Below are 24,570 nucleotides of genomic sequence, written 5' to 3' on the forward strand. Positions count from 1 at the left end.
CAAACTGTTGTGTGTCTGTGTGTGGGGGGGGGGGGAAGGGGGGAGGGTTGGGGGCCCCTGAGCCCAGGTCTTGGGAAGAGCCCACAGAGCACTTAGAAGATGAGAGACTGGTCCCAGCTCATGATCTCTCCCTTCCTAGGAGGAGCAGTGAATAGACCCTGGGGCCCAGCTAGCCTCTAGGCTGTTCCCAAGTCCTGCCCCTCATACTGTGGCTCCCCTCCTCAGCCTTAACTCTTCAAGGCTCCACTCAGGCACTGCTTCAGTTCACAACAAACATTTATTGAGGGCCTACTGTGTGCCAGGCCCTGGGTACACAAACAGCCTCTGCCCACACCAGTCTTATTTTCTTCCTCCTAGAGGACCTTTTGCAGGGCCCTGCAGATGTTAGCATTCTCCACCTCCTCCATGAACTTGCTCTTAATTATCCTTCCCAGAAAGGAGAGGTTCCCTTCCATCAACAACGGTCCATCTTGTCTCGGTAGTGCCCAGCAGGTGGGTGGTGCCACGAGGCTCAGATCCAGCCTCCAGACAGAACTGACAGTGTGACCCTGGGCAAATCACTTCATCTGCCTCAGTTTCCTCAAATGCAGCCTGGGGATAATAACAACCCCTCCCTCCCAGGTCTGCTGGGAGGCTTAAAGAGACATGTCTGTAGAATTCTTAGCTCGGTGCCTAGCACAGTAGGTGCCACATAAATGCTTGCTCCTCTCCCATTTCCCAGCACCTGAGCTCTGGGCAGAAACAATGGGTTCATAAGGTTTAGAACTGGACTAATCCTAGAAAGCCACAGAGTCCGACACCCTGACTTGACTGATGAGGAAACTAAGGTCCAGAGATCACACAGAGGTCACACAGGCCCTGCTAAGATAGCAGTGGGCTTGGGGATCTTGCCCAACCCTCTCTCAGCACTCCCAGCAGGGACAAACAAAATCCCAGACAGATTCACAAGGCGTCCAAGGAGTTGGCATCTCCACTGTTCCTGGGAACGTGGGGGAACCTCAGAGACCCCTTACTCTGACAGAGGGGGAAGCCCACACCTGGCCACGTTCCCTGGACCTGCTACAGGTCAGCTCTTGGAATACCGGCGCTGCAGAGAGTCTCTGTAGAACCGGAAGATATGATGGGAAGCGTGCTGCGCGGCGGCGAGACACTGCTGGAACTAGAAGAGGGGAACGGGGATCAGCAGCTGTAAGGGGTGGGGGGCTGCCAAAAGGTCAACTGAGCCTAGGAAAACCTCATCCCACTAAGAGTCTTCTCCAAGCAGAGTCTGGATGCTGCTAAAGGCCCTCCGAGTCTGTGCTGCTCCACCTCCACCCTCCCCACCCCCCACCCCCGCCCCCTCCCCCAGTTTACAGCTGAGCAGAGTGCCCCCAGTCCAGGCCTTGTCTTGCTCAAGGTTACAGGGCCAGGAAGTGCAGCAGCACAATCTACAGCCAGGTCACCCCTTGGACTACAGATCCTATACCCCTCCCACCCCAGCTTATGGCTTCCCTCCAAGGCCCACAGACACCTGCCTTCTAGGAGGGCTGGGGTACAGGCTCTAGAGGGGTCCCCTCTTTCCAAATCTCTGCCAAATGTAGGGCTGGGGGACCATCCAGAAGGACCCCCAGAAAGGCCTTGGGGAAAAATAAATGAGTCTCAAAGATGACTGGGAAGAAGGTGCAGAGGCTGGTTTAGGTTAAGAAAGGGAAGGAAAACCACAACCCTGACCTCATTCAATACCCAGGCTGAGCCAAAGCCATAACCAACCCAAGGACAAATGGGCCTCTGCTCTGGGGGCACTTATTATCTGGGGACAGCTCACTTTCTCATCCAGACACCTAAGCTCTGGAGGCCAGTGGGGCAACCGCCCACAGAGTGACCTCCCTGACCCTCCCAAAAAAGTCACAGGGCCACAGAGGCCTCTGGGGCTTGGCAGGTTACCTCAGCCACAGAGTAGAGTCCTTTGGTGGTAGACATCAGCAGCTTCTGTTCAGTGCTGTCCAGGGCGAATGTGAGGATGGCCCGAGCCTCCTGGAAGACAGACAGGATAAAGCTTCTGCCCACCCTCCCACCCCTAAAAGCAGGCCTGTCTGTCCATTCACACACATATATACATACATACATACACACACCCACACCCACACACAACACATAAAACATACAACACACACAATATACCATACACACACAATCACACCCACACCCATCCATACATCGTGAGAAGAAACCCAAAGCAAGGGCACTTTTCTGGCAGTCCCCCATTTCCCAGTGGTCATGCACCAGGGGCCTGCTGGTCAGGTGGAGGACCCCTGGACTTAGACCCCACCTCCAGGGCCAGGGCCCTGGGTCTCTCCATTCTCCCTGCAGAAGGATGCTCTTCCATGGGACCACTGATTCATTCATTCACTCCTAAGCCTCTGCTCACCTTCTCCTGCTTGGCTGTGGGGTCAAGGACAAGGCCGCCATCGGGGTCAAGGGCACAGGTGACCCCGCAGAACAATGCCCGCATGGGCACACCAGCGTCCACTAGGGCCAGGCAGGCTGCATTCAGGCAGCAGGCCAGCAGCTGAGCGAAGGTCAGGGTCAAGGAGGCAGGGCCAGGGTGAAGAGGGATCCAGGCCCCAGCAGAGACTTTGGTCCAGGCTGGGAATCCAAGACCAGTGGTTTGGGGAAAGCCTTTAGAGCTATGGAATCTCTCTCCCACCCTTTAGGGAGGAGAGGAGACTGGGCTGAGGTCACTTATCAAGTCAGAAGCAGAGTCAGGACACGAATCTAAGGTGAAGGACCATGGGTCACAGCCAGGAGACAGCTCAGCAGTGACCTAGGGCCCGTCTCCTGGATCAAAGGAGCCCACTACACCCTTCCCAACAGCGGTCCTTGATGGGAGACCCTCCCACCCCTGTGGAGAGGCTCTATGGAGGCACCTCCCACCTCTGCTCCTTTTCCCACATATCCAGGCTTCCAGCCAGGGTTCCCTGGCCAACCCTCTGGGGCCAAGCGGAAGGAAGCTAATCCTTCAACCTAGGCCAGCCCTGCAGACATCCAAGTATGGCTCCCACACCCAGCCTACGCTTCTCCAGGCTGAGCACCCCCAGTGTCTTCTGGCCCTCCTCAAGGCCTGACCTGAGCCACCCCTGACCCTCTCTTTTCAGCTTATCCTCATCCTTCCCAAACCATGGCCCCCAGCACCAAACACTGTCCCCCCCAGGTGTGCCCTGACCAGGTCAAAGGGTAATTAGGCTGCCACCCCCTTATTCCCGGAAGTCGTGACTCTGGATGAAGTTCAAGACTCTATCAGTTTTAGGGGCTCCTCCGTCCCACTGCTGCCTACTATGAAGTTTGGCGACCACTTTTTTATAATTGGGAAATCTGTCCCCCTAGAAGGGTTTGAAAGGGCTCTGCCCCAAACCACGCCAGGAATCAGGGAAAAGAAAGCCCAAGTGTCCCAGCTCCCAGCCTGGGGAAGAAGGAAGAGGATGAAGAGGGGGGTGGCCAGGGCAGAGGATACGGAGCCGGCATCGCTGACGATCTGCAGGACGATGGTGATGGAGGTTCGGGGGTGCAGGGTCCCCAGCACAACAGCCTCACACGTGTTCCGAATCAGCCGCTCCCTGCTTTTCTCTGCCACCCCTGGGAGGGAGGAAGAAATGACCAGAACTTGGTCTCAGCCTCATCAAGGGCCCTGACATGCCTCTCAGTTTATAAAAGAGGAAATACCCACAACTGGCAAAAGCCAAGCCAAGCCCTCAGCCCAGCTTTTAGAACTCAAAATCTAGTCTTCTCTCCACCCATCACATGAAGCCTGTGGCTGAATCCACTGGATGCCAGCCCAGGGAGCTCCCTAGCTGGCCTCATCTACTCCACTTTGGCAAATGCCTGGTGCGGTCAGGGTGCAGGAGTGTGACAGAAAATCCCTCCCACTTGGATGAAGTAGTGGGGGGGCAGGGTGCCCTCAGCTGCCTTCTGGGAGGGCCCCAGGTCCTAGGAGGGGAGAGCTAGAGTACACCTAGGGGGTTGGTGGGAGAAGGGCCCAGGGATGCAAAAGACACCTCCACAGATGACCTCAATAACAACCTACTGAGAAGACCGAGTTCCCCTTAGGCATCCAACTTCAGTCTTCAGCCACCCTCTCCTCCAGTCTTGGCTCATCTTCTGCCTGCCCTCCCCCAAGGATTGCTCCTTCACCGCTGCCTGGAGCCACGCTCAGAACTCTGGCCTTCCTCCGAGTACACACATACATACGTACACACACATACATACACATACACACACACACACACACACACACACACCCCTCCTGGTCCTCCTCCGGCCCCCTCCCATCTAAGCAGATAACCCCCAAATCTGTACACCCACATCCCATGCTGTTCAGTCAGGTCCAGCTCTTGGGAGCCCATGAACCACACCCATATCAGCCATGGGTTTTCTTGGCAAATTTTACTGGAATAATTTGCCATGTCTTTCTCCAACGGATGAAGGCAAGTACAGATTAAGTGCCTTACCCAGGGTCACATAGCTAGTGAGAGTCTGAGGCTGGATCTGAACTCGGGAAGATGAGTCTTCCTGACTCGAGGCCCAGCTCTCTACCCCCTGCATCATCTAGTGTCCTTCTGTTTGCTTGTTTAGTCAATTAGTCCAACGGACTCTTCAAGGCCCCATTTGGGTTTTTCTTAGCAAAGATACTGGAATCGTTCACCATTTACTTTTCCAGGTCATTTTACAGATGAAGAAACCGAGGCAAACAGGGTAAATGACTTGGCCAGAATCACACAGCCAATGAATGTTTGGGCCCAGATTTGATCTCAGATCCTCCTGACTCCAAGCCCAGTGCTCTATTCACTGCACTACCCAGCCACCATAAAGCTCCTTATATCTGTCCTAATAATGACTCAAACTTATATCATGTGTTAAGGACTGAAAAACCTGTTTGTTGGAGAGACAGATGTTCCAAATATCACCCCCACTTCCCCGATGAGGAAACTGAGATTGGGAGGGACTGAGTGAAGGCCAAAGATAGAACAGGCCTGAGGGAGGCGCCCCCTCCCCACCCCCCCAGCTGGCAGATATGACCAGGTCATCCGTCTACTTAGAAGCCTTCACTCAGCGAATGGGACTTCACATGAATAACCACATCAAAGTGCTGGCCTGCTCAGGGAGAATTTTAAAAGAATGTTAGGCATTGTTACATGCAATTGGAAAATATTTAACAAAACAAATAAATATATCGATAAGAGTGTATACACACACACACACACATACACATACATATATACATACATACATACATACATATATTTAAAAGCCTTCAGAGGTTCCCTGCTCTTTGAAAGAAAAATGACACCCAGCTCAGCCTGGACCTTCTAATTCCAACTCACCTTTCCAGACTTCTTTCTTTTTTTCCCCTTTTGATTATTCTCACTTTGGGAACACATGCTTCCCCTCTCCCATTCGGCAAACCATCCCTCGTAATAAGAAATTTTAAAAACAAAGAAAAAATGCAAGTCGGTGAAACTAGTCAACATACCAAGCAAGCCTGACAGCGTCTGCGGCGTTCCGTACCCCTGGGCCCCCACTTGTGAGGATGGGGAGCCAAAGGGAGCCTCCCCTACCATCTTTCTGAACTCCACTGAACCCCTTGCTTTCCACCTTTTGCTCTGGAAACAGTAATCAAACCAAACACTACTATGGGTGGAAAGGATGTCAATCAATTGCCCTATGACTCCAGTCCTTGGATCACTGGGCCAGGAGTCAAGAGGACCCGAGTTCCAATCCACCTCAGACACTTGCCTCAGTTTTCTCATCTGAAAATGGGGATAATAAGAGAACCTATCTCCCAGGGTTGTTGTGAGGACCGGATGAATAATCTATAAAGTGTTTTGTGAACCTTAAAATATTGTATGAATATTTGTATTGTATAAATAAAAAAATAAATATAAAGTATTGTATAAACGTATAAAACGCTGTATAAACGTTAACCATTGCTGCCATCCTTGTGTCTTCCCAGATCAAAACACTCCTCCCTGGGCCCAGCTCCCCAAGTGTCCTCCTCATGGGAACACACACACACACACACACACACACACACACACACACACACACACACACACACACGCACACACACGCACACACACGCACACGCAGACACATGCACACACCTTACTACATAAAAGCTTTTTCGAGCCCAACAGCAAGAGATAGAAAGAGAAATTCCATTTAAAATTACTGTAGACACTATAAAATACCTGGGAGTCTGCCTGCCAAGACAAACTCAGGAACTATATGAACACAATTACAAAACACTTCTCACACAAATAGATCTAAATAACTGGAAAAACATCAGTTGCTCATGGGTAGGCTGAGCTAATATAATAAAAATGACAATTTTACCTAAATTAATTTACTTGTTTACTGCCATACCCATTAAACTACCCAAAGATTATTTTACAGCACCGCATAAAATAATAACCAAATTCATCTGGAAGAACAAAATGTCAAGAATATCAAGAGAATTAATGAAAAGAAATGCAAGGGAAGGTGGCCTTGCCATCCCAGATCTAAAAACTGTATTATAAAGCAGCAATTAACTACTTATTCCTCACTAAGAAATAGATGGATCAGTGGAATGGGTTAGGTACACAAGACACAGCAGTCAATGACTACGCTAATCCACTGTTTGATAAACCCAAAGATTCCAGCTTCTGGGATAAGAATTCACTATTTGACAAAAACTGCTGGAAACACTGGAAAATAGCATGGCAGAAACTGGGCACAGACCAATGCCTCACACCACATACCAAAATAAAGTCAAAATAGGCTCACAACTTAGATACAAAGGCTGATACTATAAGCAATCTGGGAGAGTTAGAAATAGTTACCTGTCAGACTTAAGGAGAAGAGAAGAATTTATGACCAAACAAGAGATAGAGAGCATTACGAAATGCAAAATGGATAATTTTAATTATATTAAATTGAAAAGTTTTTGCACAAAGCCAATGCAACCAAGATTAGGAATGAAGTAGAAAATTAGGAAAGAATTTTTACAACCAGTGTCTTTGATAAAGGCCTCATTTCTAAAATATACAGAGAACTGAGTCAAATTGATTAAGAATACAAGTCATTCCCCAATTGGTCAAAGGTAAAAAGGATCAAAGAAAAAGTCAAAGGTCAAAGATAAATGGTCAAAGGATATGAACAGGCAGTTTTCAGAGGAAGAAATTAAAGATATCTATAGGCATATGAAAAAATGCTCTAAATCACTATTCATTAGAAAATGCAAATCAAAACAACTCTTAGGTACCACATCTCTCCTGTCAGATTGGCTAACACGAGAAAACAGGAAAACGATAAATGCTGCAGTGGGAAATTGGAGCACTAATGCATTGTTGGTGGAGTTGTGAACTAATCCAACCTTTCTGGAGAGCAATTTGGAACTCTGCCCAAAGGGCTATAAAAATGTGCATACCCTTTCACCCAGCAATACCACTTCTAGGGCTCTATCGCAAATAAATCATACAAATGGGAAAAGGACCCATATGTTCAAAAACAGTTATAGCAGTTCTTTTTGTGGTGACAAAGAATTGGAAATCAAGGGGATGCCCATCAATTGGGGAATGGCTAAACAAGTTGTGGTATATGAATGTAATGGAATACTACTGTGCTATAAAAAATGAGGAGCAGACGGACTTCATAATAACCTAGAAAGACTTACATGATCTGATGCTGAGTGAGGGGAGTAGAACCAGGAGAACTTAATACATGATTACAGACACGGTATCTGTGATGACTAACTTTGATAGACTTGGCTCTTTTCAGCAATGCAAGGTTCTAAGACAGCTCCAAAAAACTCATGATGGAAAAAGCGATTCACATCCAGAGACAGAATTACAGGGTGTGAATGCAGATTGAAGTTCTCTTTTTTTTTTGGTTTGTTTTTGTTTTTTCTTTCTCATAGTTCATTCCATTGGTTATAGTTCTTTACAACTTGACTATTGTGAAAATATGTTTAGTGGGGCAGCTAGGTGGTGCAGGGCACCGGCCCTGGAGTCAGGAGGACCTGAGTTCAGATCTGGCCTCAGACACTCGACACATGTACTAGCTATGTGACCTTGGGCAAGTCACTTAACCCCAATTACCGTGCCAAAAAAAAAAAAAAAGTATTAAAAAAAAAAAGAAAAGAATATGTTTACTGTAAAGGTATATGTAAAGCCTATATCAGATTACATGCCATCCTGGGTGGGGAGGGGGGAAGAGAGGGAGGGGGAGAAAATCTGAAACTCAAAAACTTGAGGAACTGAATGTTGTAAACTAAAGCTAATTTTTTTAAAAAAAGCTTTTTCAGCTTTTGACAAAATACAGCACCTATTCCTATTAAAAACATTAGAGAGCATAGGAATAAATGGAATTTTCCTTAAAATAAGTAACATCTATCTAAAACCATCAGCAAGCATTCTATGTAATGGAGATAAGCTAGAACCATTTCCAGTAAGAATGGGTAAAACAAAGATGTCCATTATCTCCACTGTTATTCAATATTGTATAAGAAATGTTAGCTTTAGCAATAAAAGAAAAATAAATTGAAGGAATTAGAATAGGCAATGAGGAAACTAAGTTATCATTCTTTGCAGATGATATAATATTTTACTTACAGAATCCTAGAGAATCAAGCAAAACACTACTTGAAGTAATAGACAAATTTAACAAAGTTGCAGGATACAAAATAAACCCACATAAATCACTAGCATTTCTATATATTATAAAAGCCCAGCAGCAAGAGCAAAAAGAAATTCCATTTAAAGGAATTGTAGACAATGTAAAATATTTGGGCGAGTACCTGCCAAGACAAAACCAGGAACCACATGAACACAATTACAAAACTTTTTTCACAGAAATAAATGTAAGATCCAAATAACTGGAAAAATATCAGTTGCTCATGGGTAAGCTGAGCTAATATAATAAAAATAACAATTCTACCTAAATTAATTATTCAGTGCCATATCAATCAAACTGCCAAAAAATTATTTGATAGAGCTAGAAAAAAAAATTCATCTGGAAGAACAAAATGTCAAGAATATCAAGAGAATTAATGAAAAGAAATGCAAGGGAAGGTGGCCTTGCCATCCCAGATCTAAAAACTGTATTATAAAGCAGCAATTATTGAAACTACTTATTCCTCGCTAAGAAACAGAGTGACGGGATCAGTGGAATAGGTTAGGTACACAAGACACAGTAGTCAACGACTATACTAATCTGCTGTTTGATAAACCCAAAGATTCCAGCTTCTGGGATAAGAACTCACTATTTGACAAAAACTGCTGGGAAAAGTGGAAAATAGTATGGCAGAAACTGGGCACAGACCAACATCTGACACCGTATACCAAGATAAGGTCAAAATGAGTACAAGATTTATACATAAAGGGTGATACCATAAGCAGATTAGGAGAGCAAGGAATAGCTTACCTGTCAGAGAAGAGAAGAATTTATGACCAAACAAGAGATAGAGAACATTATGAAATGCAAAATGGATAATTTTGATTACATTAGGAAGACAGAAAGCTGGGTAACAATTTCTAAAGCCAGTGTCTCTGATAAAGGCCTCATGTTTAAAATACATAGAGAACTGAGTCAAATTTACGAGAATACAAGTCATTCCCCAATTGAGAAATGGTCAAAGGATATCAACATGCAGTTTTCAGATGAAGATATTAAAGCCATCTATAGTCATATGAAAAAATGTCCTAAATCAATACTATTGACTAGAGAGATGCAAATCAAAACAACTCTGAGGTACCACCATCACACCTATCAGATTGGCTAATATGACAAAACAGGAAAATGATAAATGTTGGAGAAGATGCAGGAAAATTGGAACACTAATGCATTGTTGGTGGACTTGTGAATTGATCTAACCATTCCATTCTAGAAAGCAAGCAATTTGGAACTATGCCCAAAGGGATATCCCTTTGGATATAAATATAAAACTGTGACCCTTTGATCCAGGAATATCACTGCTATGTCTGTATCCCAAAGAGATCATAAAAAAGGGAAAAGGACCCACATATACAAAATTAGTAATAGCAGTTCTTTTTGTGGTGGCAAAAAATTGGAAGTTGAGGGGAAACCTTGGGAAATGGCTGAACAAGCTGTGGCATACGAATGTAATGTATTAGTATATGAATGTATGGTATATGTAGTGGTATATGAATGTAATGTAATAATGTAGTAAGAAATGGTGAGATTTCAGAAAAACTTGTAAAGATTTACATGAATTGATGCGAAGTGAAGTGAGCAGAATCAGGAGAACATTGTGCCCAGTAACAGCCACATTATGTGATAATCAACTTTGACAGACTTAGCTCTTTTCAGCAATGCAAGGATCTAAGACAACTCTAAAAGACTCAAGATGGAAACTACTATACACATCCAGAGAAAGAATTATGGAGTCTGAATGCAGATTGAAGCCAACTATTTTATCTTTTTGTCTTTTTTCTTTCTCATGCTTTTTCCTTTTTGTTCTGATTCTTCTTTCATAACATGACTAATGTGGACTTATGTTTAACATGATTGGGCATGAATAGCCTATATCAGATTGCATGCTGTCTTGCAGAAGGGGGAGGGGAGGGAGGGAGAAAAAAATTTGGAACTCAAAATCTTATAAAAGTGAATGCTGAAAACTATCTTTACATTGGAAAAAATAAAATACTATGAAGTGGAAAAAATAAAAAAAAAATTTTTTAAAAGCTTTTTTTTTTCCCATTCCTTCATCTTTGCTGTGTTTGTCCTTCCTTCTCGAAGAGGACCATGACATCAGTGAAATGATGACTTAACTTGAAGTTGACTTTGATTTGAGTGAGGGAGGACTGTGCAAGGTCACTAGCCTCACTTTCTCCTCCAGAGCCATCTGGGTCCAGTGGCCTGATATTCACCAAACATAGGAGGAAGGTACTTTTCCCAACTCTTCTCTAGGTCGTTACAGTCAGGTAGCGTTTCTGGATTACTTATGGAATAGGACGATGTGGCACCTTTTGGTTTTCCCATTACGTTGTCGTATATTGTGCTCCCAGCTCTGCCTACTTTACCCTGGCATCGGTTCCCAGAAGTCTCCCCAGGCTTCTCCTGAATCCTTCGTATTTCTCATTTACAGAGCAATCTCACTGCACTGGATTCATGCTCCACAGTTTGTTTACCCATCCCCTAAACAACAGAACCTACTCTGCAGCTGGCTCTTGGCTACCACAAAAAGCACCCTCCTACAGCAGCCCTGGACAACACTCCTAAAACACCAGCCGTTGCCTGAGTCTTATGGACTGCCTCCCACCTCCAGAGATGAGAAGGATAAAGAGACTGAGACTCCCAGGAAAACAGGGTCGTTCCCCCCCCACCCCGGCTCCCTGCTCACCAGGCAGCCCGATCTTGGGCTTCAGAATCACCTCCAGGGTGGCCTTGTTGAAGATCTCCTTGCTGACTTTTACTTCTGCTGGACCGTAGACTCCAACTAGGACCGACGTGTCACCTGCAGAGATGGGGGCAGAGGAGGAAGCGGGTAGTGGCTAGTGTCAGCTCTACCCAGAGGCAGAGGGTGTCCTCCCTCTCAGGTCTGGACTAAATTCTTACTGCCACACATAAACCACTCCCAGCTCCCACCTCCATCTAAATAAGCTGCATTTGATAATACTTAAGGCTTCAGGGTGACACAGCCTGGAGTCAGGAAGTCTCATTTTCCTGAGTTCAAATTTGGCCTTAGACCCTTCCTAGCTGTGTGACCCTGGACGAGTCACTTCACCCTGTTTGCCTCAGTTTCCTCATCTGTAAAATGAGCTGGAGAAGGAAATGGCAAACCACTCCACTATCCTTGCCAAGAAAACCCCAAATGGGGTCATGAAAAGAGGTGGAAATGACAAAATAGCTAATACATATTTCTACAGCACTTTTCAAAGTGTGTGAAGCCTTTATATAAGTTTCCTCATTCGATGCTGACAACAATCCTGTTCTATAAATGCTATTAATACCCCCAATTTGACAGATGAAGAAACTAAGACCACAAGGGGCTGCATAGGCCAGTAAGCTTCGGAGGCAGGAATAGAACTCAGACCTTTCTGACTGAAGATCATGGCTCCCTATTCCTAGATGATTTCTTCACCTAAAGCCAGCAGGGGAGGCCCCTAGGGATGGGAATGGAGGTTGGAGTAAGAGGCTGAAGGAGGAAGAGGAGGTTGGAGAAGGATGAGACTGAAGAAGAGGTGGTTGGAGGGGGAGGAGAAGGAAGAGGAGGAGGAGGAGAAGGGGGAGGAGGAGGAAGAAGAGGAGGAGGGGGATAGAGGAGGGAGGGGGAGGGAGGAGAAGGAAGAGGAGATAGGAGAAAGAAGGTGAGGATGAAGAGGAAGAGGAGAAGGTTGAAGGGGGAGAGGAGGAGGGAGGAGGAGTAAGAAGAGGAGGAGGGAGGGAGAGGAAGAATAGAGGAGGAGATTGGAAAAGGAGGGGGGGAGAGGAGGAGGAAGAGGAAGAAGAGGAGGACGGAGAGAGGAGCAGGAGGAAGTTGTGGAGGGGGAGGAGGTTGGAGGAAGAGGAAAGAAGAGGAAGTGGAGGCTGGAAGAGGAGGAAGGCACACGGTGCACACTGGAACCGCCCGGGGCCTCTGGGCTCTCCCAACTGGCCAGACAAGGGACGTCAGCCCCGGGGTGCAGGCTGGCGGAAGCGGGTGCGGGCTTCTCAGCCCGGATCCTCCCCCTCGGGGCGGGACATGAGGTTTAGCCCTTATTTGTCTTCACGGGAACCTCTCAGCCCCAGGTGTTCATCGTTTGTACCAGAGGCGGCTCTTCCCGCACTGGGCCGCACGCCCGGGCTCAGGGGTAACTCCTGCCCCCAGGATTTGCTCTAGGACAGAATGAGGCCTCAGGGGGAGCACGTAATGCCCTGATCCTCCCCCGCCCCCAGGAAGGTGGGAGGTTACTAGCCCCGGCGGCCACGGCTTATGGGGTAACGCAGTAAATGGGGTGCTTGTCCCTCCGGTGCGTTGTAGATGCATTTGCCTCCTGAAGGGGGTGAGGGTGCTTTTCTCCGCAGGAGGAGGATCGATTTACCGGGGGATGGTGGCCCCCATCCCTCACAGAGGGCCCGGGCATTTACCCGGAAACGTGTATTTACCCGGAAGCAAAGGTTCGGAGGGATGGCACCTTACCCTGAAGAAAAGAGGCGGAGCCATCAGGTCGGGAAAGTAAGTTCTGTTCGCAGGCGAAATGCCTGAGGCTGCAGCCAGAGCCTCGCGAACTTGTATCCGCATCCGGCCCAGCGCTAGAGCCCAGCTCAGTCTCCATCTCCCTCCACGTGAAGGCCGGCCAGTACAAAACTACTTCCGGGGGTGGCTAGGAAGCATGCCTGAAGGTTTTGGGGAGCATGCGCGCGCATTTTGTTTAAGCACGTGGTTTTGTCGGATTTCAACTTTCGTCCCTACTTCCTATGGACAGGTGCAGTTGGGCCTGAGCAGCGGTAGAGGGCGCATGAGCCACGATCGCGACACGCTTGCGCGAAGTTTGCTTATAAAGGCTAAATGCCACGCTTTCCCTCAGCCCTGCCCCCGACCTAGGCCAGAGGAAACTATTAGGTCGTCGGAGAGGGAAGGCGGGACCAAAATGGTCCGAGGTCCTATCCCAGCCACGGGGAGGTTAAGGGGGCGGGGCGCGCGTGAGGACCCGAGTTCAAGGGGCCGGCTACGATTCCGCCTGACGGCGCAGCCGCCTCCGAGGCCTCAGAGCAGCGGGTTAGAGCTGAGGGGGTGTGGCGGACAGGGGCTGCCTCCCCAGGGGGACGTCCCTGGCGGCTTGGGAGGCGGTGCTGGCTCACGTGGGGCCGTGGGCGTGGATAGCTTTTCAGGCGATGGACTTGCGGGCCCCGGAGAGAACCTGGGAGGCAGTCTCGGAGCGAGACGGTTAACGGCTCCAGTTAAAATGGCGGCGGCGGCGGCACGAGCCTGGGCCCTGCGAGGGGGGCTGGCATTGGCCCGGCGGGGGCCTCGCGGATTGGCGGGATCCGTGAGTGCTCCCGCCCCCGGACCCTGGGGGTAGCACCGGGGGTGGGGGGAAGAGAGACCCCTCCCCTGGAAGCCCTTGGGAGAGGGATCAGGAGACACCCCCCCCCCACACACACACACAGACAGCTAGGGAAGGCGCTGAGACCCCCTGGGGTGAGGGAGGATGCTGACCCCCAGGGAGGGAGGGAGCAGGGAGGCAGCTGAGTTCTCTCGGGTCCAGGGAGAGTGTCCACTCCTGGGAGAGAGAAGGGACCACCTAGGGATGGAGCAGAGAAATAGCTGAGATCCCCTGGGGTGAGGGTGCCCAAGAGAGGGAAGACCCTGGGGGGAGGGAGCAGGGACACACACACACACACACACACACACACACACACACCCCCAAGAGAAGTCAAAGGGAGAGCCCCAGGACAGAGAAGGGAGGAAGCAGGGAGACCCCAGAAGGGGAGGGGGAATCCCCAGCTCCCTGCACTCCTCCGTCCCACGGGCTTCGTCCGGGTGGTCTTGGGCAAGATGCCTGGTGTCTCTGGGCCCCGGTGCAGAACACAGGGCTCGGTACGGACTTTGTTTGCCGCGGGGGGTGGGGCAGGGGCTCGGGCTTGAGGTCCAGTTCTTGGGCTGGCTCTCCTGCGAAGCATGATTGAGGGAGCCTGGGGGCGGGGCGTAGCAGAGCCCACAGGGGGCTGTCAGAGGGACAGGGCCCGGTCAGCCTGGAAGACAGCTGGGGATGAAGACCCACATCCCAGCTCTGGGGCCCTAGTTCTCCTCCGCTTGTTTGGGACTCGGTGCCTGCTGCCCATTGGCCGGGCTAGGGGGCGGGGAAGGTCAACCCTGGGTGGCTCTGAACCGATTTCTCAACCCTCTGTGCCCAGTCGCTGTTCTGGTCTTTCCGGTTCCTTGGTGGCTGGGCTCTTTCTGGCCTGCAAAGGAACAGGAGGGCTCGGTGGCCCCTCGTGATTGTGAGGGGCAGGGAACGGGGGGGGGGGGGGGGTCCTGAGTTCCAGCGCTGCCTTCCCCTCTTGCGGGCTGGGTCACAGCCCCCTCCCCTGTTAAACCCCCGGCGGGTTGTCGGGGGGGGGGGGGCGGGAGGGGCTCCTTTGGTGTCTTTAGGCTGGGTCTGAAATGCTCCAGGGCTGGGGGTGGGGCTGACCGTGACCATTGAGTTTGGGTCAGCCTCCAAGGGCTCCAAAGCCACCAAACCCAGCCCCTGACCTAAGGTGGACTCAGAAGGAAGAAAGAACCTGTGTATCCCACTGAGTCATTTATGGAAAGACTTTTCTCCTTAGTCCTTTTACCCTTGAGACCTTTGAGTGATCACCTCCTTGCCTTTTTAAGATCCACAGATCAATAAAGTGCATTTTTAAAACACAAGACAGTCCTTTGTAAGCCTTAAAGCAGCATAGGAATGTGAGCTGGAATTTGCCCCTCCCCTCAGCCCCTGGGTCAGGCAAGAGCTTGGATGGGGAGGGGGCTGGGCTGGGCATGGCCCTGACTCTGTGCTTCAGTCCCTACCCCATTCCCAGTGATCCGAGACCAATGTGTGTGAGCTAGAGGGTGGCTAGAGAGGTGTGAGTGTGTGCACTCCAGTCTCTGTGGCCCTGTACCAGAGGCTAGAAGTCACATTCGATGGGCCTGGGGAGGAAAGAGGCCTCCTTAGGAGACCTGCCCTCCATGCTCACAGCACTTTCACTTTACCTGATCCCTACTCGCACACATGTGCACACGCATATGCACACAGGGGTGCACGCATGCATGCAAACACACTGTCCCCGTGGTGCGTTGAGGTGACTATAACAAGGACGTAATCTGGGGCCTCACCTGAGCTCCACCTGGCATGGGGGCTGGCACCGGCCCTGCCCCCCTCGATGGGCCTGGTCAGGGCAGAGTAGGAGGAGCTGACTGCGTGGTGAGCTCCTGTCTGTCATCCCCCACCCCCACCCCAGGGGCTTGGTCAACACAGAGTCCCCTTGCTGCTCTGGGCCACTCAACATCTGCCCTCTACCCCAAGTCCCCCTTCATCCTGGCCATTTGTCTCATGCTGTTTCTCTTGGCACAGGCTCAGACCTTTCTTCTCACCCTTTGAATTCCTTCTGTTAGCACCAGAACATCAAATCTTGACCTTTACTTGGTGGTGAGCAAGTCACTTAACTCTGTGAGCCTCAGTTTTCTCATCTATGAAATGGGGATGAGATCTTCTGTCTCACAAGGGTGTAAAGATGAGATCAGATATGTGTCAGGCGCTTTACAAACTTTAAAGCCACACACACAGACACCATTTGTCCCCTTGAATCGGGTGCGAGCTCTGTCCTGGCCTTGGAAAGGTGTGAGGATGTAGTGAAGGGGTGGATGGAAGCATGCTCTGGAGAAACCTGTTTGAGACAGAGACTACCAGGCCAGCTCACATGCTGGTGCTGGTGTTGTTGATACCAGAACCCAACCCAGCTGAGCCGATTTTGTTTCGTTTACAAGCCTGAAGAAGGTCCCAGGTTGTGCACTGGGAGGCCATTGTAAAATGCCTAGCATGGGCAGGGCCGGCAGGCCAGAGCTGAGTCTCCTAGGGAGTGTCTGGGCTGGGATGGGCTTGCCCTCACCACCTTGCATTTGGGGAAGCACTTCCCATGTGCCACGCACTGTGCTAAGCCCTACAGATACACACATAATAAAAGAAAGGCTCTGCCTTCAGAGATCTTACAGTCTAATGAGAGTCGAGGATGCTGAGCAGCAGGGAATGGGGAGGGTCCCTGGCATTAGGAGCATGAAGGAGAAGGCCAGAGGAGGTCAGCCTGGCCAATGAGGACAGTCATACAATCTTCCTCCCAGGGTGGTGGTTTAGAGCTATGAGGAAGCAAACAAGCATTCATTAAGCACCTACTATATGCTAGTCACTGTGCCGATCACTGCAAAGATCCCATCTGGCCTTCCCTGTATCAACTCTGGTAAGGAGGTACTATAATTATCCCCTCTTTACAGTTGAGGAAACTGAGGCAGACAATACAAGTGACTTGCCTAGGGTCATACAGCTAGCAAAAATACATGGCTAGATTTGAACTCAGGTCTTGCCGAATCTGGACTCAGTACTTAGCTATCCACTGCACTGCTCGGGACTCCGCCTCTTTATAGATAAGGAAACTGAGGTCCAGAGAAGCTGTAAGGATTGACTATGGTCACATGGGTATTAGTACAGTGGTTAGTGCACTGGGCCTGGAGAAGACCTGGGTTCAGATTCAGCCTCAACACTGGTTGTGTGATCCCAGACAAGTTACTTTGCCGCTGCCTCAGTTTCCTCACCTGTTAAATGGGGACCCTAGCCCCTCACTAGCTGCTAGCCCTTAGATGGCTGAGCCAGGATTAAAAACTGCTTCTCTCTAAGTCTAGTATTCTTCCCACCAAGCTGCCCCCTGTCCAGGCACCCATCTGCCTGTTGTATAAACTGTTGGGTCAACACAGCCGGTCTCTAGGACTTGTCTCCACTTGTCCTGGGTAGCGGGAGCTCAAACTCCCAAATAAGCTTCCTAAGGGCAGGCTTCTTCCCCACAGAGCCACACCTGTGTGACTGGTTCTGCGGGGCACACAAAAGGGCATTGCCAGGGTGGCTGCCAGCTCCCTAGGAATGGTGCTCCAATTAACTGGGCCATAAAGTCCAGTGGGTACCACCCCTATTGGAGCCAAGATGTGGGCTGGGCCACAGCCTGGGAGGGACCTCAGAAGGAGGCTGGGCCTGCGTGTCCAGGGAAGGATGCTCCTTCAGCATCCCTGACAAAGAGCTCATTCCCTGCTGAAGCACAGGGGGTTTTTGCTGGTATTTGAGGAAGGTGCTAGTGGAGGGCCCCACCCTCCTGACTCATTTGCCTTCCCCTCTGTCTCAGGCCACTTGTTGGCAGCAGGAGGATTTCTCATCCCTGGATGAAAAACCTCAGTTCCCTGGTGCCTCTGCTGAGTTCGTGGATAAACTAGACTTCATTAAACCTAATGTCATTTCTGGCATCCCTGTCTACCGGGTGATGGATCGCCAGGGACAGATCATCAATGCCAGCGAGGACCCCCAGGTGAGGACCTTGCAGGTCTTGTGGCGCCCCCCTTAGCCTTTCCCCCAAGCCCTCTGTCCGGCTCGGAAGGCTCAGGCCAACCCCACCCTTCCCCTGGCTCTGTCCTCAGCTGCCTCCGAAGATGGTCCTGAAGCTGTACAAAAGTATGACCCTTCTCAACACCATGGACCGAATTCTTTATGAGTCCCAGAGACAGGTAGGTGGGGTCCAGCCCTCTGGGAGGGAGAACTTGGCTGTCTAAAACAGTCCCAATTAGACACACACACACTTCCCCAAGGCCATTCCTGGGGAGCAAAGGAGTCATGGGAGCCCTAAGAGCTGGAGGGAAGAAACCCTGGGCGGGAGGGGGCTGGGGCCTGCAACCTTAAGATGCAGGTGCTCAGAAAGCTGAATTCTGGGAGCCTGCCTTAGGGTGTGGGAGAAGAGGAGAGAATGTTGTAAAGGGGAAAGTCCGAGGCCTGGGTGGGCTGCCGGAGTTTCTCTTTTGATGGATAGCCAAGACAACCCCAGTTATGGCAGGGTGACTGCCCAGTGCTGGGGCCATGCTTGGCCCTGATGCTCTTTGTCTCTGGCTCCATGGGGCCCAGCACAGTGCCTGGCTCAGAGTCGGAGCTTAAAGTATCAGTGATTGTTGGGTTGGCGCCGCCAGAGAAGGAAAGACGAGAGGTGCCTGTAGAGGGATCAGGAGGGTTCTCTGTTGTCTCTGACAATGACCCATCTGGGTACTTGGGGTCCCCTTTTTCTCTTTTCCCCTGCCTCCATGCAGGGCCGGATCTCCTTCTACATGACGAACTACGGAGAGGAGGGCACTCATGTGGGCAGTGCAGCCGCCCTGGATGACACAGACCTGGTGTTTGGGCAGTACCGAGAGGCAGGTACGTCCTCTACCCACACGAGCTGGGGCCTAAAGCTGGAGTCAGGGGCAGTTGTGCAGAGAAGAATGAAGACCATCCATCATGGTCCTTCCCTGTGCTCAAGATGCTGCCCACCCAGGCCCCTCAGGGCAAAGGCAGCTAGAGGAAGTGGGTGCAGCCACAGCAGGAAGGATGTAGGGGGGGAGGATTTCTGTGAGCCAGGGGACTCCTCAAGATCAGCCCCCAGTGGGCACCATTAGTCTGAGAAGGAAGCCTGGGAAAGGAGGGGAGAGGGCATCCATGTGGCTCTCCCTAGCTCTGAGGCCAGCTCTCCAGCTCAGCTTGCCTCTCCCTGGCAAGTGACCCCAGCCCCCTCCATGCAGGGGGGCCATCTTTCCTCCTTCAGTGCACTCAGGGAAAGCAAACTCACTATGAATTTGCCTCTGATCAGCATAAGTAACAAAGACAATCTGATGCCACCACCCCTCCTGGAGTCCGACTGAGCCCTCCCTCTAACTTGCTTTTGTTGCTTGAATCTCCACAGTAATACTCTCCTGGGGTGGCAGCCCTGTCCCTCCCCACTTCTTTGGCAGCCCCAGGGGCACCCCTTTTAAAACTGCACCTTGATTCTCCCCCTAAGGGGGAGCTTCCAGTGGGCCCAGGGGTTGTTGGCTTTGACCCCAACCCAAGTGTGACTGTGAACAATCTCTGGGCCTCAGTCTCCCCATCTGTAAATGAGGAGAGAGGGTGGTCACTAAGATCATTAAGCAAGGCCGTGTACTGGACAGTGGGGATGCCAAGTCTGTTGATGCTGAAACAGTGCCCCCCTTGTCCCCCAAGAAGCCTTTATTCTATCCGGGGACCCTGACAAATAACCCAGATGTTCAAAAGAGGGACAGGGTGGCCCACGATCACCTTCTCCACCAAGATAGGCTGGCACCTTCTCGCTCACTTCCAGTCTCAGAGCTTCCTGGAGCGATGTGTCAGACCCAGGGCTTCCCACTTCCAAGGTTGGTTTTCTGACCACTCTGCCACCAGGAAAGAGGCAGGAGGGAGGACGCACCACCCGCTGGGGGTATTGAGAAGGCTTCGTGGAAGAGGTGTCACATCAGTGGAGCCTCAAAGCAAAATAAGGATTTCACAGTCAGAGATGAAGAGGGGGGCCATTCCAGGCTCGGGGCACAGCTAGGAGAAAGTATGGAGACAGCACGTGTAGCTCAGGAAGCATGGGCAATTCCAGGGCTCCCATTTTGGAGCACCAACATTCTGATCATGAGGGTCAGCGTTTGCCAACTTTAGTAGTCCCTGACTTTACTCCCAGCATAGTGATCTGTCCATCTTTCTGTCCCAGGCAGTGCCCTCTAAGCTAGCCTGCTATGCCGAGGGCCAGGCAGAGCCATGCTCCAGTGAAGCCACAAAACTGCCTTCCACCAAGTAGAGAGGCGATCTGGGCATCGTCAGTCTCTGTCATGTGGGTTTTAGATCCCCTCTGGGGGCACAGGTTATTGAGTGCCAGCTCTATGCAGGGGCTGCGTAAAGAGCATAATAGAGATGTGGACTGGACAGGGCTGAGGGGGGGCTCTAGGGAGGTCCCTGTAGACCCCAGACAGTGGCCTCACAGGGAGGGAGGGAGGCCAGAAAAGAGATGCTCTTGGGATTGAAGGTCTCATGAGTGGGAATGGTAGTGGCATTTAAGATCTGCCTCCACCTCCCAGATGTGGCCAGATCTGTATTCTCCTTCCCCCCAGGAGTGCTGCTGTACCGAGGCTACCCCCTGAATCTGTTCATGTCCCAGTGCTACGGCAACTCGAGTGACCCCAGCAAGGGGCGCCAGATGCCCGTCCACTATGGCTGCAAGGAAAGGAACTTTGTCACCATCTCCTCCCCCCTGGCCACACAGATCCCTCAGGGTGAGTCCTGCTGGTGGGGGAGGCCCGTAAACGATGGACCCCCAGAGCAGGAGTGAGCGGGCCTCAGGGCCATGGCCCCAAACTTCTCCAAAGTTCTTGGCCAGCCTCACTCTGTCTGAGGCATGGCAGGGGGATGGGGGGCTTGGCATGTGTCCCCTCCCTTTTCAGGGCCTCCTCCAAGCTGGGGTGGCTTAGATCAGATGATGGGCCTTTCACCGTCTCCCCCTTTTCTCCCGCAGCGGTTGGAGCAGCCTACGCAGCCAAGCGGGCCAATTCCAACCAGGCTGTGATCTGCTACTTTGGGGAGGGGGCAGCCAGTGAGGGTGATGCCCATGCTGGCTTTAACTTTGCTGCCACCTTGGAGTGCCCCATCATCTTCTTCTGTCGTAACAATGGCTACGCCATCTCCACGCCCACCTCGGAGCAGTATCGGGGTGATGGCATCGGTATGGCCAGGCTGGGGCCCCCTCCTTTCTCTTCATTCCTCCCTGCCCTAAGGCGCCTCTCCCACACACAAGATGCACCTGAAAAGCTGCAGAGCATGGCTTAGGCCTCCTGATTCTGAGCCTGTCTTGGCCTGGGTCACGGGCCTCAGCCTCTTGGTCTCAGAGTGGCCGGTGCTGCGGTGAGTCTCCGGTGTTCCCTCAGCTCTGACAGGCCTCTCCTTTCTGTGTGAAGCAGATCCCTGACAGGGCCACCCTTTCCCTTCACCCTGGTTGCCTTGCCTGACCACCCCACATCCCTTTAATCCTCCCTTGGCTTTGGCCCTGAGCACCAGGTGGGCACCAAGGGTTAGGATGGACCCCTGCATTTTCCGTCACCTTACCCCATTACACCAGGGCTCTTGGTGGTTCCTGTGTGAAGGTAGGAAGAAAGTTCTCCCCTGCAGCTGACTGGGCCCTTCTCCACAGCTGCCCGAGGCCCTGGCTACGGCATCATGTCCATCCGAGTGGACGGCAATGACGTGTTTGCAGTGTACAATGCCACCAGAGAGGCCCGGCGGCGGGCAGTGGCTGAGAACCAGCCCTTCCTCATTGAGGCCATGACCTACAGGTGCGGCTGGGTTCCCCCTCCCATCCCCCTTCCCCCAGTCCCTGCCCTCCCCTGCCTCGCTACCCCCAGCTCTGTGCCTCCCACAGGATCGGCCACCACAGCACCAGTGACGACAGCTCAGCTTATCGTTCCGTGGACGAAGTGAATTACTGGGACAAGCAAGACCACCCCATCTCCCGGCTGCGCCACTACATGCTGAGCCGAGGCTGGTGGGACGAGGAGCAGGAGAAGGCCTGGAGGAAGCAGTCCAGGAAGAAGGTGGGAGCCCAGGGCCCCTGAGGGATACCAGAGACTTGGGGAGGGAGCCGTGGAGGAGAACGCTTGGAGTTCAGAGGCCCCAAGAACCCAGTGTGGGTGCCAGGAGGGACGGCAGAGCAGAGCTGTAGCTGCCAGTCATACCCTGGCAGAGCCCTTGGTCTCTTTTGGGCCTTCCAGCAACCCCAGGTGGGGGGGGGGAGGGGAGGCAGACCTACAGGTGTTGCCGCCTCCATTTTAGAGAGGAAAACAAGGCCCAGGGAGGCCAGGCCCCAGCTCTGCCTGGCCGGTCCTTGACTTCTGTGATCTTTGAGCCCCACACTGCATGATCCCCAAGGTCCTGGCCAGCTCTAAGCTTGCCTTTTACAGCTGATTTGGGCAGTGCAATGTAGGTGAAACCTTGTGGACTTAGGGGCCCCCTGGATTCAGACCCTATCCCCAGCACACTGCTGAAAGTCTGCCCCTCCCAACCCATTTTAATGGATCTGTTATCATCCTGCTGCAGGAGGGAAGCTGGATGAGGGGAGGCTGCGCCAAACTGAGCTCAGCTTCCCCCTTCCATCATTCCAACCACAGTCAAATTAATGTGGATTCAATTAAGAACAATAATTTTTGCCAAAGTCAGGGATGGAAGGGTGGCCAAGGCCAGTTGTGCAGGTGCGGGGTTAGCCACCTCAGAGCGTCCTGGTGTCCTGGCCCTCATTGCACATGTGGGGAAACAGGCCCAGAGACTCTGCGGGTCACAGAGCCAAGCCTAGAGCTCAGGGCTCCATGTCCCATGTCTCCCCCCGCCCACCCTGCAAAGTGGACTGACATCCCTTTGAGGGGTGTCCTGTACCACTGCCCATGGAGCACATACTATGGCCCTTTCTGTAGGGAAGCCAATCCTCCCACGTGTGCCTAACAATTGAAGGCCTCACTGCCGATCCTGGCATCCTGGCCTTCCTGCCAGATACTCCCTTACCTCACATGACTGTCCTCTGCACACTCTGCTTGGGCCAATTGGTCATGGCCTCTGCATGTTCTATGCCTTGGCTCTGGTAGCTTCCTGAAACGGCCCCTTCACCTCTACCTCCTCTTCCTTGATCCCCCTCCTAGCTTGAGCCCCTCTGCTGGGAATGCCAGCCTCCCTCAGGGCATGGAGCATACTTTACCCCTAGGGTGGTGTTTAATAAATTGTCTCTTCTCCCTCCCCCACCATACTGAGTAGGTGATGGAGGCCTTCGAAGAGGCTGAACGAAAGTTGAAACCCCCACTCGGCCTCATCTTCTCAGATGTGTACCAAGAGATGCCAGCCCAGCTCCAGAAGCAGCAGGAAGCCTTGACCCGCCACCTGCAGATGTATGGGGAGCACTACCCACTGGACCATTTTGAGCAGTGAGGGAGTGAGCAGAGAGAGGGCCAGGGGCCAGACCCAGCCATGCAACCAGGACCTGCCCCTGGTTGGGCCCCCCTTTCCTCTCTCCTGCTAGAAGTAAAGTTTGGAGAGGCCAACCCTCCCGGAGACTTGGGTGAGGGAGGAGGTGTGGGGGTGGAGTAGAAGCCATCTCTTGTCTGAACTCTCCAGACACACAGCTATGCCACCCCCCCTCCCCCACCCATTAGCCCAACTTAGAAACCTTCCCTCTTCCTGGGTGGTCACTGCGCCTGGGAAGGGCAGGGCAGGAGGGGGACAGGCGGTTGATCTCCAGCACTTCCAGTCTGTGGCAGTGCCTTCTCTCCAGGCCTTTTGGGAAAGCTCAGGCTGCTGGTCCTTCAAGGCCCAGCCAAGGGGCATTCAGGGCTCCTCAGGGAGAGCCAGAACACAGATGGAGTTGGACTAAAGTATATGGGGCTGGGAGGACAGAAATGGTGCACTTGGTGGCTGGGAGTCAAATAAAGATTTCTTTGCATTTGACCCAGGCCAGGCCCAACTTTTGTTTGCTGGTGATGAGTGGAAGGGAAGGGGAAAGTGGGGAGGAAGACCTTTCAGTTGAAAAATTGTCTCTCAGGGCTTCAAGCTGGACTTGGACACTACAGCTCATAGCTGCCTAGACTGTTGAAGCTGGGAGGTCCCTTAAAGGGCACCCGAACACTCCGGCCCATAGGGCACAGGCCCAAGCCAAGCCCCCCGGAGAGAGGCAGGGCAGGGACTGGAATCCCCATTGCCTAACATGCTCCAGGGTCCTTTCCAGGAAGCTTTCAAGGGGTAGAGGGCAATAGCCCCACTCTGCACTCCCAGTTCAAGTGGGCCTTCCCTAGTAAAGCCTTACCTCATGCTAGGTGGACTGGGCCGGGCCCCCTTTAATGACGAAGGGTGTTTTGTTCACCTGTCATCCCCTGACTGGGTCTTGCCCAAGTGCCAAGGGCACAGCTTTCCGAAGGGGGTACAGTGGATAATGCTAGCCATGGCTTTGTGCTCCGAAGGGTGGAGTGGAGGAAGATTCTGACCCCTTGGCTTTGTACTCCAC

The 24,570-nt window shown here is 51.8% G+C and overlaps 2 protein-coding genes across 3 annotated transcripts; one reads left to right on the top strand and one right to left on the bottom strand.

The window, feature by feature from the left end:
- Positions 1 to 258: 258 nt before the first annotated feature.
- Positions 259 to 13,915, bottom strand: EXOSC5 (exosome component 5). Of its 2 annotated transcripts, none has more exons than XM_036744951.1 (6): positions 13,157 to 13,915; positions 11,378 to 11,491; positions 3,491 to 3,612; positions 2,408 to 2,548; positions 1,924 to 2,013; positions 259 to 1,159 (listed from the first exon to the last, which is right to left on the bottom strand). In XM_036744951.1, exons 1-6 carry the CDS (start codon positions 13,290 to 13,292, stop codon positions 1,067 to 1,069), a joined length of 696 nt encoding a protein of 231 aa, XP_036600846.1. In that variant the 5' UTR covers positions 13,293 to 13,915; the 3' UTR covers positions 259 to 1,066. The 2 variants fall into 2 exon arrangements, with proteins under 2 accessions (XP_036600846.1, XP_036600847.1); XM_036744952.1 differs by lacking the exon at positions 13,157 to 13,915 and adding an exon at positions 12,071 to 12,176.
- BCKDHA (branched chain keto acid dehydrogenase E1 subunit alpha) lies at positions 13,350 to 24,021 on the top strand. Its single transcript, XM_036743661.1, is given in 13 exon segments — positions 13,350 to 13,373; positions 13,469 to 13,506; positions 13,508 to 13,581; positions 13,584 to 13,636; positions 13,638 to 14,006; positions 17,869 to 18,048; positions 18,158 to 18,244; positions 18,815 to 18,923; positions 20,651 to 20,812; positions 21,052 to 21,258; positions 21,724 to 21,865; positions 21,952 to 22,123; positions 23,331 to 24,021. Coding segments are annotated over 13 exon segments (1,788 nt in total). The 3' UTR covers positions 23,502 to 24,021.
- The last annotated feature ends 549 nt before the right edge of the window (positions 24,022 to 24,570 follow it).

Source organism: Trichosurus vulpecula, chromosome 2 (assembly GCF_011100635.1).
Source record: "Trichosurus vulpecula isolate mTriVul1 chromosome 2, mTriVul1.pri, whole genome shotgun sequence".
Classification (NCBI taxonomy): Eukaryota; Metazoa; Chordata; class Mammalia; order Diprotodontia; family Phalangeridae; genus Trichosurus; species Trichosurus vulpecula.

Excerpts from the sequence above, each read along its gene's own strand:
- EXOSC5 (XM_036744951.1), bottom strand. The coding sequence starts at position 13,292 with ATGGAGACTGAGCTGGGCTCTAGCGCTGGGCCGGATGCGGATACAAGT. Across the intron at positions 2,549-3,490 it reads TCGTCAGCGATGCCGGCTCC|CTGCTGGCCTGCTGCCTGAA; the intron begins GTATCCTCTGCC and ends ACCTTCGCTCAG. Across the intron at positions 1,160-1,923 it reads GACTCTACTCTGTGGCTGAG|TTCCAGCAGTGTCTCGCCGC; the intron begins GTAACCTGCCAA and ends CCCCTCTTCTAG.